Below are 18,747 nucleotides of genomic sequence, written 5' to 3'. Positions count from 1 at the left end.
CTGTCTCTTTATCCAAATGTTCTCCAGAGGGACCCTCAGTTAATTGAATACATTAAAGCCAAGCGCTGGAGGCTTTATTTATTTTCTCCTGTGCTCAGGCTTGTTTAAAGGGGACCAACTGCTGATGTTTGGCCCCCGTCTAGAGTACAAATGGTCTCTACGCTGGGAGTGCTTTATTTATTTACTATGAACCCCAGAGTGGGTGTAATATACTCCATCTGGCTGTGGTCCAATAGTCTGTATCTACACGAAGAAAGTCCAGGTATGGAAACATTTGGTTCTTGTAGTGTTCTCAACCCAAGAGGTTGGTGACACCGAGTTCACCGAGTGTTTCTTTGCAGGTAACCGTGGTTACCAGAGGAAAAACAAAGATTTCAAGCGCCAACCCTGTTTTTAAAACTTCCAGTTTGATCATTCATTCATTCATTCATTTTCTACTGCTTTTTCCTCACAAGGGTCACGGGAGTGCTGGAGCCTATCCCAGTTGTCTTTGGGCTGCTGATCTATTACGGTCAATTATCAGCGGCACAGTGGTCGAGTGGTTAGCGCGCAGACCTCACAGGGTTCAATTCTACCCTCGGCCATCTCTGTGTGGACTTTGCATGTTCTCCCCGTGCATGCGTGGGTTTTCTCGTGGGTTTTCTCCGGGTACTCCGGTTTCCTCCCACATTCCAAAAACATGCTAGGTTAATTGGTGACTCCAAATTGTCCATAGGTATGAATGTGAGTGTGAATGGTTGTTTGTCTATATGTGCCCTGTGATTGGCTGGCCACCAGTGTACCCCGCCTCTCGCCCGAAGACAGCACCCCCCGCGACCCTCCTGAGGAAAAAGCGGTAGAAAATGAATGAATGAATGTAATTTCATATTTTGATATTCTCTTGAGACAATTTTCCCCATTGAAAATTAATTTGGCGCCCCCTACTGATGGACAAATCAAAGTACAGTTTTGCAACCTGAATGTTGCTGGTTCAGTCCTCCATCCTGCAGCAATCCTTTCATTCATTTTCTACCACTTTTTCTTCACGAGGGTTGCGCAGCTGTCTTCGGGCGAGAGGCGGGGTACACCCTGGACTGGTGGCCAGCCAATCACAGGGCACATACGTATAGACAAACAACCATTCACACTCACATTCATACAATTTGGAGTCGCCAATGAACCGAGCATGTTTTTGGAAGCTGTATTTTTCTATTTTTTTTGTTGTTTTTTCCAACTATTTAAACTTTCTTTATATACTTTTTTTCTACCCATAATATTATGACTCGATTGCCGTAATACTTTGACTTTTGACTTTTTCACTTTTCTCAAATATTTAAATATCTGTGTTATTTTTCCTCATATTACAAATTGTGGCATTTTTTTCATTAGAATCCAACTATTTTCCTCTTCATAGTTTGACTTTATTTTTGTAAAATTATGGCTGTTTTTTTTTCCATTTCCTGTCTTTATGCTGATTTTTGTTTAATTTCCCAGCTACGCCAACTTAAATAATATTGACATTTAATCAAATATTATCATTGTTATTGTTATTATAGCAGCAGCTGACATAGAGGACTATTTTTCTAGCGTAGTAATACAGCGCTGTTCAAAACAACGTGATAGGACACCAATCTGTACTAACCAGGAAACAAGAAGCAGCATATGACCGGTTAGGAGTAGACGACCAAGGTGGAGTCCATGTCTATGGTGGCTGCCTCCATGGACAGATGCCCACGTCCCCCTGGATGGTAATACTCTGTATGTCAGGATGGCGGATGATGGGGCTTTTGTAAAACTACTGCTGATTTCTCCATTTTTGCTGTTGTTGTCGAGGGTTACATCGGAGTGGCTCATCAGGCCTACAAACTCATTTGAATATGTAAAACACTCGAGTAATATTGAACGTGAGCAAGATGATTAAGAGCCTGATATAGCAGGACCGCATATAATGACTAAAGACCCCAAATGGATGATTTCTTTGAGCCAGGAAGTAGCCGGTGTGGGCAGCCTTTAATCACCTGGCTGACAGGAATAACTGCTTCCATTTAACCTTGAGTGAAGATCATGAATTCTAAAGCCTTTTAATTGGAAAAGCACATTTAAGAGAAGGAGCAGAGCAACTTTTGGCCGATTCAAAGGCTCGGATTGACGGACGGCGGCGGCGAGAGGCGCCACAATTAAAGCTGATCCGTATTCAGCGCTGGTGTCACCCGCCGCCATTAGTGACGGGACTGTTTGATCATCTCCGAGCGGAGACTTTGCCCAACTTGGTCGTGTTGGACGACGGACGACGCCACGCTGAATGAAAGCCGCCGCTTGCAGAGGAGAAACGGCATAACACATTTGTTATTATCTCCATCAGCCGCCTAATTGAAACGTTCTAAAATGTGAAGAAAAAAATAACAATGGCGTCTTTGTGAACGTGTGCCGGTAATGACATTGTGGTGGCGTCTCTGCAGACGCTCGCCCCAGTGAGGTGAGAAAGTGTGTCAAGTGGTACACACTCAAATGTGCAGTTAATTGTTTTCCTGCCTTTGACTTCTGAGAGAACAAATTCAATCTCGGTGCCAGACACGTCCTCGGCGACGCAGCGCAAGCAAGCACCCTCAGGCTTAACTTTCACACTTTGCCAATTATATTTATTCACACACTTTCCACACCATGCAAAGTGTTATTTAAATGAAAATAGCTTTGGGATTATTTGCTGAATTAGATCCCCCAAAAGTGAAATCTGGGGAGCTACTCCGGGTGCCCGAGGGGAATCTCCGGAAAAATGAATTTGTAGATTAATTCCACTCTATTCTAACTCCTCATTTCATACAAGGAGAATCAATTGTTTTGGGGTCATGGCTCTTTATTAGAAACCACTTGGATACTCCATACAGTTCTTCACTGAGGACTCGGAAAAAAATATAGTATTTATTAGGAAGGAAGCCTTGATAATAATATTTATTCATTCATTCTAATTTTTTAGGCATTTATTTACTTCTTATGGGCGGCACAGCGGTCTAGTGGTTAGCGTGCAGACCTCACAGCTAGGAGACCAGGGTTCAATTCCACCCTCGGCCGTCTCTGTGTGGAGTTTTGCATGTTCTCCCCGTGCATGCGTGGGTTTTCTCCGGGTACTCCGGTTTCCTCCCACATTCCAAAAACATGCTAGGTTAATTGGCCACTCCAAATTGTCCATAGGTATGAATGTGAGTGTGAATGGTTGTTTGTCTATATGTGCCCTGTGATTGGCTGGCCACCAGTCCAGGGTGTACCCCGCCTCTCGCCCGAAGACAGCTGGGATAGGCTCCAGCACCCCCCGCGACCCTCGTGAGGAAAAAGCGGTAGAAAATGAATGAATGAATTTATTTCGTATTGTATATATTTATTTATTTAGAAAACTTTTATTGAAGTCAAACAAAGCAAATGGATTATTTTTTTTTAATCGGTTGTCATCTTTCATTAATTCATTCATTTTCTACCGCTTATCCTCACGAGGGTCGCGGGGGATGCTGGAGCCTATCCCAGCTGTCTTCAGGCGAGAGGCGGGGTACACCCTGGACTGGTGGCCAGCCAATCACAGGGCACATATAGACAAACAACCATTCACACTCACATTCATACCTATGGACAATTTGGAGTCGCCAATTAATTACCTGGCATGTCCTTTGTTTTTTAAATTTTCTGTTTTTAATAAATGTGTTTGTTTTTTTGGAAAACCTGATGCGGCCCAGTCTCACCCAGACCCAAGCTCCAGTGGCCCCCAAGTAAATTGAGTTTGAGACCCCTGACCTAGAGATCCTGTCCACCGAACAGAATCTGCGACAAATGGCAACCCAGGAAGAACCCAACCCTCGATGCGGACCGAGCCAATCGCCTAAATCAGGTGGTCCCATATGGATTACTTCCGGTTGGATGCCTCCTCCGAGTCCACAAAACACATGTAGACTGGTTGGACAAAAACTCCCACATACCCTCAAGGATCTTGTGGAGAGATGGTCCACACTGCTCTACTCCAGACCTTATCATCATGGGATCCCACCTTTTTGGGGGAACCTCCACTCCGAGTCAGTGGGCCGTCATATCAGACTTCCTTATTTGTTAGATTCAACTCCGTGATGACGTCACGTGTTAAATGTGGAACACATGCATAACTAGCTAAACAAAGCCTCGTATTGTAGCGGCAACAGAGAAGAACACTTGGAATTAAATGCAGATTATGGAGACAACATCAAATCCACTCAAGTGTTTTTCATGCTGGCCCGTCACAGTGCTAACAATGTGCTGCTTTCAAGTGGGCAAAATAATCCCTAAGATTATGAAGTGCTAGCTGGTGCTAATTATCTCTTCGCTGTTTGTGTGTGTGTGTGTGTGTGTTCTCATGCTCATAGATATCTACACAATAGATGTTGTCAGCAGATATTTAGTTTGATGTCAGATGTGATGATGCAATGGTCGTTTAGCAACACTTAGGAACAGACCAATCTCACACATCTTCCTCGGGACAGCTGTGGAAACAGATTTGGAATATTAGGGAGTTCATGCTGTCTCGTGTGTGTGTGTGTGTGTGTGTGTGTGTTGTTGTCGTGCTCATGAGATGAGCAACAAGAGCATATCCACAGCTTTGAGTCTGAACTGGCTTGGCCTTCATACATGCTCGCTGGACACAACATTAGGTACACCAGCGGAACCTACGTCATGAATGTGCTTATTATGTTGTAGCATGCTTGGGTATGCTTTACATTATTGGTTCTCAACTGGTGGGTCGGTTCTAAAATCCAAAAATCCATTCTAGCTGCAATCCAGTCTTCTTCTTTGTTGGTCTTTGTTCATTGTTATACGTGAAATATTGGATTTTCTGCACTTATTCAGTCAAACCTTTATATTTTATTGTAATTTATGCATGAATATATCATATTCTTGCTCATTTCTGCCGTGAATTTTCCCAAAATTTAAACTTTTCTTCTCATAATTGTGACTCTATTCCTTTTGATATTTTGACTTTATTTTTGTAACATTATCATTTGTACTGCAACCTCATTTCCTCATAATAATACCACTTTTAAAAATATGATGTCTCTTTTTTTGAATACTTTTGAATATTTTTACTCATAAAATGTATTTTTTTCATAACAGTACTTATTTTGTTGAATATTTTGACAGCTGATTTTTCCATTTTTGCTTTTGTTGGGGTTTATTTTTTCTTGTTACATTGTGTTTTTCAAATGGTCAAATGCAGCCGTGGGTTGAAAGTGACCCCCAGGCCGCACTTTGGACACCCCTGCTTTAAAGACTGTACCTGACCTTTATTCAAATGACGGCGCCAAGTGTCTTAATGGCCGCCTCTTTGGGTTTAAGTTGAGTGTTGTTGTGTTCTTACGTTGAGGTGTTCATTGGACGTGACCTTGAGTGCAAAGAGTGTGACTGAAGTGGTTATTATTTATGATCATCGTGTGGTTTGTTATTTTACTGGCTTGTTTAGACAATAGCCGCCAGTCCACCTCGTTGTCCTGGATCCGGGATTCATGACCGGTGTGACAAAAGGATCTGAAGGAGAGCGACTTTAATGAAGTCAAAAATTAATGAAGCGCATGAGCGCCACCATATCCAGGCCGTAAGCCCCTCCATGCCCCATTTATGGCCTATGATCTCAATAAAATCAATCCAATGTAGCAGATCTGCTTGGAGGCAAGGATAGATTTACAGATGTTGGCCCAGTGTTCCCCTGGTAATAATTACAATGTCCTCTTCCAACCTCCCCCCGGTTTCAAGTGCCGGCCTGGAACTTTCACTATAATGTCCTCCTTTCCAAAGTATCGATTGTCTATCGTTGTTTAACAACAGCTGTGTCAGCCATACCGCAATCACGGTAACCAGTCATGGAACTTTTAGCACAGGAGTGGCCTGTGTTAGAGCTCCCCCGTTAGGCGACACGGAGAACTGCAGTCCTAAATAAACACGGCTTGGGAATGAACAAGTGATTTTATTATTAGCTTTAAAGTGGAGGCCGCAGTCGGGCACGTGCTGAGCTCTTCCAGAAATGACATAGGCGGAGGCGGCCCGAGCCAATATGGCGCCCGAGGCCACCACATACAAATACAAATAAATATTTTTTTGGGGGGGGGGGTATTGGGGGGTAATAATTTAAATAATAATTTAAACATTTATTTATTATATATATATTATATTTTTTGGGGGGGGTATTTATTTGTATGTGTACTATGTGGTGGCCTCAGGGGTGGCCTCGGGCGCCATATTATGGCACCATATATATATATATATACAGTACATTAAAAAAGAAAAATAAAATAAATAACAATATTAACTCGATTCCAGCCATTTTTGATGGTTCTCACTAATTTTCAAGGCACAATATTATTATCAATAATATTGAATATTGTGTCCTTGGGCTGTATAGACATGGTATATACCAAAAGAAAGATTAGACTCTCATCTTTCATCAGGAAAAAAAAGTTTGTTTCTACCTTTCTCCCTTTAGTAATCAGCCGCTACACATGATAAACCTTTCTAGATCTTCCAGAATCTGCACCTATTCCAGACATATTTCTTTGTATTCCGTGCTTCCCGCAAAAACAGTCTGTTTTAATGTATTCCACCCACGGCCCGCCTCCAAGCACGCCCACTTTGCTTTAATTGGTCACACTCCCAAGTGCTTAGTAGGACTTCCGGTGTGTCCGTTGTGCAGCTACATGCTAAATCCAACGTTATAGGAGTTAATAGTAAATAGTGTTTAGTTTTTTAATTTCCATGTTTAACATACAGCCATATGTGTTGAATCCCAAATAGAAGTAGAGACTGGACCGTCCCAGGTATATCAAGAAAAGAGGTTATTTCAAGACGTCTCTGGTAAGTAGCTTTAGCATTTTAGCGTTTTGCTGGAAGGGAAATCAGAAACTCCAACCACTTCTGCTTGATGTTTGCTTTGCTAGGAATTGTAAACAACTGTAGCTTAAACCCAAAGAAACACTTCCAGGAGGCATTGCTAACACTGTAAACACAGAGAAAGTGCCATGCCCATATAAGGACGCCTGTCCTTCTGTGACATCACAAACGTCCAGTTTTACCACGCCCCCCTGAAACCGAGCGTTTTGAGTCATCCAAACTTTTTCCAAGGCTCACTTCTAAATGTGCAAACCTCATGATCTAAAACGTTGGCATGGTTTAACACCGGAATACAACATTCTAACTACATTTATAGGTCAGAAAAGTAGAAAAAGCATCATAGTTCTCGTTTAAAGCCATTTATTTATTAATTGATCGACTGAAAACAGTTCTTTATTGTTGTTTATTTCTATGACTTTTCTTTGGCCACACTGCTAGCTGCCTATAATGCCCTTCTCCACCCACCCCCCACCCCCCACCCCCATCAGCAATTGTGTATTTCACTTTATCACACTTTCCTTTTAAAAGCAGCAGCGAGTGCACTTGGCACCGTTTCCTTTGTGAGGGTGACTTGGCAATTTCCTGTGAGATGGAACAAGTGCAGGCGCCTCTTTGCTTGTGATAATGTCAGCGAGACGTCAGGAGCAGAGTGCTGTTTCCATCACATTGCAAGCTGTGGGGGGGGGGGGGGGGTTGGTGTTAGCGGCCTCCTGCCAATCTTACCCACTCTACCCACTAACCAATGCACGGCATGCCCTCCTCTCAGGATGCTCACACCCTGCTGGAGGGCAACATAAACATTCTGGACTTTGGCTTTCATTCTCAAATGTTCATTTTCTAGCGTTGATCCCGTTCAAGGTCACCTGTGGTGCTGGAGCCTATCCCAGTTGACTTTGGATGAGAGGAGGGCAGCACCCGGACCACAGGACGTATAACCAGTTACACTATATCAAGTATTTAGGCTGTCTAATTGAAGAAGACGCATTCAAAGATATGTGGTATTATACACCGGCCACTAGGTGTCAGCAATGTTACATTGATTCAATAATAGGAAGTACAGGAATTCTCCCAATGGTAACCCCTGTGAGTCTATATTTTGTCTTATTTTCTCTTATTATATCTGCTGTAATTTGTAATATGATGAAAGGTTGACTATAGGGGTGTTATGTCATGTCTAGGGGGCTCTAATAATGTTTTAAAAAAGCACATTTTGAAGGTTATAAACAGCTCTAACAAGCAAAATATTCAATTTATAAATAATGAGTTACAATTTGCCCAAATACACTAATCACAGTCAGGTCTGAAATGAAGCAAATTACTAATATAAGATACATTCAAAGATGTAATGATATTTGGTAGTGTACTATGGACTATAGGGGTGCTAGTTCATGGCTAGAGGGCACTAATAATGTAAAAAAAAACATAATGAGAAGGTCATAAACAGGTTTTCTATGCAAATGTGACTATAGGGGTGTTATTTCAGGTCTAGAGGGCTCTAATGATGTTCAATGGTATAATTATTCATTCATTCATTTTCTACCGCTTTTCCTCACGAGGGTTGCAGAGGGGTGCTGGAGCCTATCCCAGCTGTCTTCGGGCACCCTGGATTGGGTAGCCAGCCAATCACAGGGCACATATAGACAAACAACCATTCACACTCACAATCAGACAATTTGGAGTCGCCAATTTACCTAGCATGTTTTTGGAATGTGGGAGGAAACCGGAGAAGAAAACCCACGCATGCACGTGCAAACTCCACACAGAGATGGCCGAGGGTGGAATTGAACCCTGGTCTCCTAGCTGTGAGGTCTGCGCGCTAACCACTCGACTACCGTGCCGCCCTTGTTATGTCTTTTTTTCTCTTATTATGTCTATTTTATTGGGTAATAGGAGTGCAAATGTGACTATAGGGGTGTTATTTCAGGTCTAGAGGGCTCTAATGGTGTTCAAATGTATAATTATTCATTCATTCATTTTCTACCGCTTTTCCTCACGAGGGTCGCAGGGGGTGCTGGAGCCTATCCCAGCTGTCTTCGGGCGAGAGGCGGGGTACACCCTGGACTAGTGGCCAGCCAATCACAGGGCACATATAGACAAACAACCATTCACACTCACATTCATACCTATGGACAACTTGGAGTCGCTAATTAACCTAGCATGTTTTTGGAATGTGGGAGGAAACTGGAGAACATGCAAACTCCACACAGAGATGGCCGAGGGTGGAATTGAACCCTGGTCTCCTAACCACTCGCTAACCACTCGACCGCCATGCCGCCCAAGGTATAATTAGGACATCATAATTAAAATGTTCCATTTCTAAATAAGGAAATTCACTGATGATGCTCAGGTCTGGAACCAATTAACAGCGATAAATGAGGGATTACGATCTGAGGAAAAGTTGCCGTGCTTCAAACTGAGGTTTTAAAATGTTTTTCTTTCCCTGTATCCTTAAAAAAATGAGTAAGAACAAGCAACTCTCTAAAAGCATTAATCCTGGAAGGTGTTTATTGCGGAGGCCTGTTAGTCTGATTTTAAATAATAACTCCGCTGATTTTGACCCAAAGATTGTGATTGTGCCCCAAAGTTGCATTTATCCATGGCTAAAAATCAGCCAGACCTGCAGGTCTCGGAAAACAAATTAGCAGTCCCCGCGTTCCCCGTGCAGCCGTAATGAAAATATCAGTCAATCCAAATCTTTACGCCGCTTATCTCCACCCTCGCATACAAATAAGAAAAGAAACCTGTTCCAGATGCACGGCTGACAGTAGATCAGTTTGGATGGAAAAGATGGCGCCTGAAGCCCCTCCCATGATGCTTTGGGATGGGGGGGGGACCATCTGTGACCTGTCTGCGGGTCAGGTGATGTATGGCGACATCGACTGCTCAGTCGCCATGACAGAGCCCACTTCAAGCACCACCCCCCCATCCCCACCCCTCCCCGCCACTCCATCACAACCCTGACACCCCCGTCCCTCGTTTAGTGGTACCCCGCCGCCCCACGCTGCTCATTTACTGCTACGCTGGTTTTCATAATTAGCACCGCAAGGCCTCATTAAATCTGCTCTAATGAATAAATATTGTATTTCATAGCCTGATTAGCAGATCAGCGCAATGCTGCAGCGTTGTAAACAATTACTTGGCCAAATATTCATCACCCCAAAGTGGAAGATCATTTCTATTTCATACAGCAGCGCCGTTCTCAAGTGCGGCCTTATTATACTAATCATAGTTTTGCCAACTTATGACTGTTGTCTTATTTGGCTCCAATTTTACTGTCTGTCAGCATCAATTACATATGGAAACATGTCATATTTCATTCCAATTATTCAAAGACTCGACATTCTTTTGGACATTTTCATAATTCCACCCAAATGATTCCTACTACATTCCTGACTCAAAATGGCCGGAAGATCAGGGACATGAATCTTTTCAATAAATAAATACAAGAATAAAATATATAAATAAAAATATGGAATGTGAATGAAATATTAAAAATGAAATAAGAATATTTGTAAATTATTTACATTTTTTAAAATGTACAAATACCTAGTCATAATATAAAATCTAAAATTAATATAAAATAGTTTCAATAGACTACAATATTTTTATTTAAAATGTTTAAATATGGAAACATATTTAATTTGATCTTTCATTCAACATTAAAAAAATATGAAAACAAAAGAATTTTAAATAATTAAAAAAAGATATACATATGTGAAAGAGTTTTCAAAATATATATAAAAAATATATATATAAAATAAATAATTAAATAGAAATGTGGGGGAAATTTTGAAACATAAATACAAAAATAAATACCACAAAATTCAAAAAATAAAATACAAATGAATAAAAAAAGTAAATATTGTTTATCAATACCACCTATACAAGATGTAACGACCTTTCAATGTCATTTCCAGCTAGACTGTCCAAATAATACCTAGTCATAATATAAAATGTAAAATTAATATAAAATACTTTCAATAGACTACAGTAATTTAATTTAAAATGTTTAAATATGGAAACATTAATTTGATCTTTTAACATTTAAAAAACATAAAATAATTTTTAATAATTAAAAAAAAGATATACATATGTTAAAGAGTTTTCGAAATGTAAACAAATATATATAAAATAAATAATCAAATAGAAATGTGAGGGAAATTTTGAAACATAAATACAAAAATAAATATCACAAAATTAAAAAAATAAAATTCAAATAAATAAAAAAGGTAAATATTGTATAGAAAAATTTGAAAGCATACAGCATGTTACACCTCATCATACATAATATTAATTAAAATTAATATTTTGCCAGCAAATTAATGGGAACTAGTTTTGAAAAAAGAAATATGAAAACTATTATCAGGAAGACGCTAGAATGTACCACAGTGTGACTAGTTGTTTATATCTACTGTATAATAAATAAATATCAGCTGATGGTCAAAGGTCATGACTTTAATGAAAATGTACAGTATGTGGTAACATACAGTATACCAACAACAATAAACACAGGAAAGAAGCATCACAATGAATCCCTGCACGTTCGCCATCCCACATTCACGGCCTGCAAGTCGTGGTTGTGAAAAATACTCAACATCTACTGTACACCAGAAATGACCCGGCGAGTATTTGAATGAAGTATTTCCAGCAGCCAGACGGGTTCAAGTCCAGTCATCTCGCTTCCAGAAACACACCCGTGAGCACAAAATGATCCAGAGCGAACTGGGAGATGATTTACAGGTACATGAGCGCCATTAGGCTGCGCTAATTGTTTCCACGCCATTAGCGACGGTTATCTAATGAAGGAGATATGAGCGCTACAGTACATCACATCACATCACACCCAGCATTGGACCCCCGCCTGCACGTGCCCTTCCGCAGGACACCCCCTTCCCGCTAAAGCTAACATGTCTCGAACATTTACGCTGATTTGCAAGTAAACGAGGTTCAGACTACATTTAAAACAAAGCAAAGCACAGCGGTACTGTACAACATCTATTTACTATCAAGATAATATACAATATACATAATATTTACACCTGTTATTCTTTTCCTAACCAAATAAAGCAACCAGTGTTTCAAAGTTTAAACATTACACAGTAGTTGAGCCCTGAACACAACGCAAATTAGCAGACTTTTGGTCAAAAAAAAAAAAAACATTTCAAAAGCAGGCAGGGTTTATATACATATACTATTTATGTATGATAATACTAGTAAAATGTACAGCATGCAATATTCATGCTTCACTGATCATGTTTTTTGTCAAGCATTGAGATTATGTACCGGCCCTTAAACGCACCGTAGTTGTGTGCGGTACCCGACTGTTCATCATCTGTTCATCATGAGTAGCTCTACCTTTATTTAACTTGCTAGCGTGCAGGGCGAGTGAACAGTGGCAATGGAAGAGAGAAGGCAGGGTTCTGGAGTTGATAAAACGCAATAATTATAAGACTTTTATCGCAAAGGTTGATCTGAAATGAGAGAATATTAATGGCAAACTAAAGGAGGGTTTGGAGACAAGAGATATTTTTACGGCGCATTAGTTACCCACATTCAATCATTTCGGGAAAAAAAGACAAAAATTCTAAAATAAGTGTAAAAATAAATAAAAAAAGATTTTAATGTGAAAAAAAAATCTTTCACTAAATAATAAAAACATTGATACGTTTGAAACTTTATCACTATCAGCAAAAGTGGAAATCTAGCATAGATTAATTGATAGTTAATCTTTTAGATTGAACAATTTTGTCAAAAAAATGTGAAAAAGCAAAAAAAAAAATAAAAACATGTTTAATATATTTTTTAAAAAATCTGTGAAGGGTTAACTATTGCTCATCAATATATTTTGTATATGATACAGTCATCAATCAATATTTTATTGAGTCGTTTCCAGCTGATGGCTACCCATTGAACTAAATAAAAATGGTTGAGTATGATTAATCGGTAGTTAATTGATGTCTGCCATTTTGGAATCGGATTGGTCAAACCTGAAAGACTGTGACGTCATCTGGCAGTAAAACTGACATCGACGTAAATGTGGTAGGTTAGCATGTCCATGTTAGCATTCCTACGCGTTCCTTTTTCCATACATTGTGTTGTACATTTTTATCCTTGGGATAAAGAATCAGACCCAAGTTTTTTTTTTTACCATAATAAAACATAAAGGATCATCAACATTGAATTGTCCCAGATGATCAATAAACGATCAATCCATCCTTACGAGCGATGTCAGTAAGCGTTGCTGCTAGTTAGACTCCACGGGCTCCTGATCACTCGCTGATGCCTTCCAGCTCCTGCTTCAAGCTGCAAACAAATCATAGTGTTAGCAATAATAATAATAATAATAATAATAATAATACATTCAGCATCCAGTCACCTTCTCAGGTAAGCGTGCACGTTGTCAAAGCCGTGATATTTGGCCAGGTAGACCAACACTCCCGTGGCGCAGCGGCCTTCTCTGGCGCGGCAGAAGCTGCAGTTGCAGATGCCCCGGCATGGCGGGCAGCGCCACTCCTGTCGGGGCCGGATCAGACACGAGTCAGATGAGTACGGACCGAAACTGTATGCTCCAATTGTGTGGCATACATATGAAAAATGATATCTTAATATTTAAACAAGCATTTTTATTTTTTTTCACTAGTTTTTAATTTAAAAAAAAATCTGCTCATATGTAAATAATTAGGCATTTTAATTACTATAGTTTATTAATCATTATAATAATCCTAATATACATAATTTATTATTAATGATTAGTTAATACATTTATAAGCCATAAATCTGTAAATTCATGTTTTATTATATTTTATTTCATTTTAATGAAAAAATCATTTATTTTATTTATTGTGAATTTATAATAACTTTCATTTATTTTTCATTTTTTCCATCCCTATTTTTTTCTTTCACATTACCACAATTACCAATTTATGTTAGAATAAATTTTTATATTTAAACATTCATTCATTTTCTACCACTTATCCTCACGTCGCAGGGGTGCTGGAGCCTATCCCAGCTGTCTTCGGGCGTGAGGCGGGGTACACCCTGGACTGGTGGCCAGCCAATCACAGGAAGTAATGCAGGAAATTCTCTCAATGCTAGTCTTAGCTAGTCTTATTTTCTCTTATTATGTCTATTATATTGGGTAATAGGAGTGCAAATGTGACTATAGGGGTGTTATTTCAGGTCTGGAGGGCTCTAATGGTGTTCAAAAGGTGTAATTATTAGGTATAACTATTCATTCATTTTCTACCGCTTTTCCTCACGAGGGTCGCTCTACACAGAGATGGCAGAGGGGGGAATTGAACTCGGGTCTGCTAGCTGTGAGACCTGTGCGCTAGCCACTCTAAATATTTCCATGGCTATTTTGTTTATTCATTCATTCATTCATTCACTACCGCTTTTTCCTCACGAGGGTCGCAGGGGTGCTGGAGCCTATCCCAGCTGTCTTCGGGCGTGAGGTGGGGTACACCCTGGACTGGTGGCCAGCCAATCACAGGAAGTAATGCAGGAAATTCTCTCAATGCTAGTCTTAGCTAGAGTCTTATTTTCTCTTATTATATCTATTATATTGGGTAATAGGAGTGCAAATGTGACTATAGGGGTGTTATTTCAGGTCTGGAGGGCTCTAATGGTGTTCAAAAGGTATAATTATTAGGTATAACTATTCATTTTCTACCGCTTTTCCTCACGAGGGTCGCTCTACACAGATGGCAGAGGGGGAATTGAACTCGGGTCTGCTAGCTGTGAGGCCTGTGCGCTAACCACTCTTCCTACTGAAATATTTCCATGGCTATTTTGTTTAAACTCACAAAACGAGCTTGTTTTCTTTCTTTGCAAAGGAAGTGAAGACGTTTTTGGAACTGACCGGATTAAGCAGAGCATCTCGTACTTCTTCGCCGTAGCGGTTTCGAAGGCACGGGCCGCAGAATTGACCCCTCACGCCGACGCATTCTGGATTGCGGCAGTTGGTTTTGGTGTCGATTGTTTTCTGGCGGCACTGATGACACGTGCTGCCCTGCAACAGAGAGAGAGAGAGACGAGGCTTTAACCACGAGCTGGGATGTCCGCGGAGACACACGGGAGCTTCTGGGGACCGTACGTTGACCGTGTGGTACACCTTCTCCCGCACGTTGTCGCAAATACGCTCCAGTTCTTCCTCCGTCACCTCGTCCACGGGTCGCACCACGTGAGGCAAAGCCTTGCTGCCGTTGAAGGAGCGGCGACGGGGCTGCGCGGCAAATACAGACGATGAGCACCAATAAAGTGGACTTCAACAACAACAACAACGCCAGCAGGAAGCTCACCGCATCCTCCACTTCCTCAAAGTAGCGGCTGCGGCGAACCAGGCTGAACTTGTCCTCAATCTCGTCCTCCTCTGGCGTGGGGCTGGGCGGCCCATGCACCATAGTGCGGGAGCGAGTGTGGGGACGGGACTGGCGCTCGGGGTTCCGCCGTTGTTTTTCAGGCACGGAACGGCGAGGAGCTCGTCGGGGCTGAAAAGGCAAACGTTTGAGATACGGACAAACATTACAGTAACACTACTGCCACCTAGTGACCAGTGCCAGTATGGAGAAGTGGGAGGGGCTTATGTGTATTACCGTGGCATGTGCAGACATGGCCGTTTTCGGGAAGAGCCCAGGTACTTTGTTCAGCTCCGCCATCAGCTTAGCAAGCTAGCAAATCAAAACAACGAGTCAGACCAAAAGAAAAGACCACTTCAAAGACCACGTCAAACTATGAGAATCTTCTCTACCATTTCTTTGTTCTCCTTAATATTCAGGGATCTCTTGGCCATGAAGTTGTCCTCGTCTTCCTCCTCAGACGTCACCGCTGGAGGCGGAACCAGGGGTTCCGATGCCGGTCTCTTCTGAGAGCCCGCCTTCTTAGCCGGGAAGCTCATGGCCACCTTCAGGAGGCGGGACTTGCGGCCACACCTCGCAGGCTGAGAGTCAGGATCGACTTTCTGGGAAGCGAGACAGTTTTTACCGTTGGAACTTTCCAAATCCTGAAACATACTTGTGGCGGGTGGCCAGGGCCTGCAAAGCCCTTTTTGAAGGCCTAAACAGTAAACAGTATATATTCTAGTATTACTTTCAGGAACTATGACTGCATGTATGTGTATGTTAGATAGTTCTTATCCAATCATGTGTTGCTATGTCAATGTAATCTGCCCACAGGGCCTTCAGAATCAGGAGTGCTGGCCCATGTCGCTTCCACACTATTAGCAATGAGGCTCTTTCTTTAACCAATCCAATTTCACATAGTAGTGACTTCCATGCACCTGAGAAGTGGGACGGCCAGTCGGACGAAGGGTACTCCCTCGCCTTCCGCAACGACTGGCGCCAAATGGCGAGACAGCGGGGCCTGGTGCAGCACGGGAGACGGGTACCCTTTGTCCGACTAGCCATCCCACTTCTGACACCAACTGTGTCTGGGCTGACTACAGCACCGCCACTCATGTGCACCAAACGTTGCTTGCCGACCATCAATAAACCACGGAAGAGGAGCCTGTACGGCAGGGGTCTCAAACACGCGGCCCGCGGGCCAAATGTGGCCCGCAGGACACTCGTTTGAGGCCCCCGCCTTGATATGAAAGTTTAATGTTAGTGCGGCCCGCGCAAGTTTGATATGGATGCTGTATGGTATCATGTACCCAGAAAAAATTATTACCTTTGATTAATGTTCATGTTAAAGGTTAAATAACTGTTAATAGATATCCTCCCTATCCGTGTGGAAGTGGTAAGTTTTTGGCTTTTTAAGTTTAAAGAAAATAACGTGAAGGCTACCGTTTAGGTCGCTAGCTCTCTAGTTTGCGAGTTAGCATGTGTCTCAAGACCCTGCAGTTGCGCAATATGTTGTAAATAAAAAGAGTATAAATGTGACTATAGTCGTGTTTTGTCATGTCTACAGGGCTCTAATAATGCTTTGTTCATTTTAATCTGAAAAAATAATTTGTCTACCCACCAACTATATGTGGTTTTTATCATTATTATTATATTTATTTATTACCGATTATTCTTTATTCTTGATTTGTTTATTTATTTTTCATCTTATTTTGTGCAGAAAAATAAAAATTAAGATATTTGAGAACAGTGGAATGTTTTATCAGAGCTTTTCTTGTAGAAAATCAAAACCAAAGCAAAGTTTATTCATTTTTCTGTTTTTAATAAATGCGTTTTTTGTTTTTTTTGGAAAACCTGAGCCCAGTCTTGCCCAGACCCAAACTCCAGTGGCCCGCAAGTAAATTGAGTTTGAGATGATGATGATGTTGTAGTGTAGACGTATGGTGTCAGTATTATTATTATTATTATTAGTATATTATTGATGCGCCCGCCATTGAGGTCGCCCGCCACTGATTTTGTACGTCCATTTCTAACTCACCATGGCTTTCATCTGACTGTTCATGAGCTCATCTTCAAACCCGGTGCGAGCATCTTCTTCCACGGTGCTCTTCAGAACCTTCTGCTTGGCCGCCATCTGCCTCGACAGTCGAGAGCTGCTCCTCTAAATAAAAAAGATAACAAATAAACCGTTAGCATGACTGCAGATACACACTGCTGACAACATGCTACACACCGTGTTTGCAAAGCCTCCATCAGAACCAAAGCTGTCGCAGCTGTCGTCGGAGGAAGAGGATGATGTTTCCATGGTAACCAGAGGGACGCTGCGGAAGCTTCTCAAACTCATCCGGGTGGCGGGAAGATGGGCTGCGGCGCTCTGTTGAAGAGTTGAGAAAGTATATACGTTACTTCTATGACTTGAATGTATCCAAGTCAACTAGCATGCTAGCTATTAGCATGCTAAACCCTGCAAATACGCTACATTAGGGCCGAGTAGCCTTTTAAATATCACAAAACGGTACTTGAGAGCTAGCTTAAATAACAAATATTGGCACATTAAAAGTGTGCAGACTATTAAATATGACGTAAAAATGTTGCTTAGAAGTGTATAGACATTAAATACGTTTTCTGTTTATTTACCAATTGAAATAATATTGAACCACACTTCAATGTAATGCTAGTTGTCATTCATTCAAATTCAAAATATTGTTGTTTGCTATGTGCACATTGTACAAACTAGTAAAACATTTGAGTGTACTTTGTATGTAAATGCTCATTACAGGCGACGTTTGTCATGTTAAATACTTCATTACTTCATATGTTAAATTCACTTTTGTGCATAGCTGTGCTTTTTAAACAATCTATATGGTGGTCACGTACATACATTAACAATAAGAGCAACAAACGAAGGGTAAAAAAAAAAGGTTCTTACCTGTGAACGTGTGGAAGGCATCTTTCTTTCTTTCTTTCTTTCTTTCTTTCTTTCTTTCTTTTTTCCTGCCAGAAGTTTCGCTGTTCGCTCCAACAGTGAACAATGCTCGTCTGACCCTCACAGCGCGCGCTACTTTGAGTTCATTTCCCGCGCCACCGGCAAGTCCTGGAAGCTGCATAAAAAGACATCGGTCGTTAAAATCTAACTTTTACCATTCCCGACAGAGAAGACCTATAATTTGATCACAGGGGTTATTACAGATAACACGGACATGTATTGTTTTCATTACAACAACCTAACTCTAAGTATTATTTTTATTTAATTAAATCAATGTTATCTATCTTCCGTGTGTGTCGGCGTGGCGCGAATTTCTTCCTTTTGATTTTGCATACAAGGCGGGTAAAATGTTGATTTCCTTCCTACTGAAGCGGGTGTGGCCACATAGTGAAAAATGAAAGGATGTCATATAAGTGGAAAGGCCATTATTATTATCAGCTTTGCTCTTTATTTACCATTTTTGCTGTTGTTTTACTTCTTTTATATATTCCAAATATTTCAACTTTCATTTTAAATAATCCTAGTTTTTTTTCTCCTTAATGTTATGACTTT

General features: G+C 41.0%; 1 protein-coding gene across 1 annotated transcript; it reads right to left on the bottom strand.

Annotated features, from left to right (window-relative positions):
• Nucleotides 1–11,310: 11,310 nt before the first annotated feature.
• Nucleotides 11,311–18,340, bottom strand: cdca7a (cell division cycle associated 7a). The gene is made up of 10 exons (XM_058082785.2): nucleotides 18,139–18,340; nucleotides 17,443–17,583; nucleotides 17,248–17,370; nucleotides 15,620–15,829; nucleotides 15,465–15,539; nucleotides 15,171–15,359; nucleotides 14,966–15,094; nucleotides 14,732–14,881; nucleotides 13,247–13,383; nucleotides 11,311–13,173 (listed from the first exon to the last, which is right to left on the bottom strand). The coding sequence occupies exons 1-10, from the start codon at nucleotides 18,157–18,159 to the stop codon at nucleotides 13,140–13,142; spliced, it is 1,209 nt and encodes a 402-aa protein (XP_057938768.2). The 5' UTR covers nucleotides 18,160–18,340; the 3' UTR covers nucleotides 11,311–13,139.
• Between the last annotated feature and the right edge of the window lie 407 nt (nucleotides 18,341–18,747).

The sequence above is a fragment of the Doryrhamphus excisus genome, linkage group LG12, assembly GCF_037039965.1.
Source record: "Doryrhamphus excisus strain RoL-2023G ecotype Guam linkage group LG12, RoL_Dexc_Guam_v1.1, whole genome shotgun sequence".
In the NCBI taxonomy this organism is placed as follows: domain Eukaryota; kingdom Metazoa; phylum Chordata; class Actinopteri; order Syngnathiformes; family Syngnathidae; genus Doryrhamphus; species Doryrhamphus excisus.
Note: the sequence above shows the minus strand (reverse complement) of the source record. Positions and strands in the feature narration are given on the sequence as shown.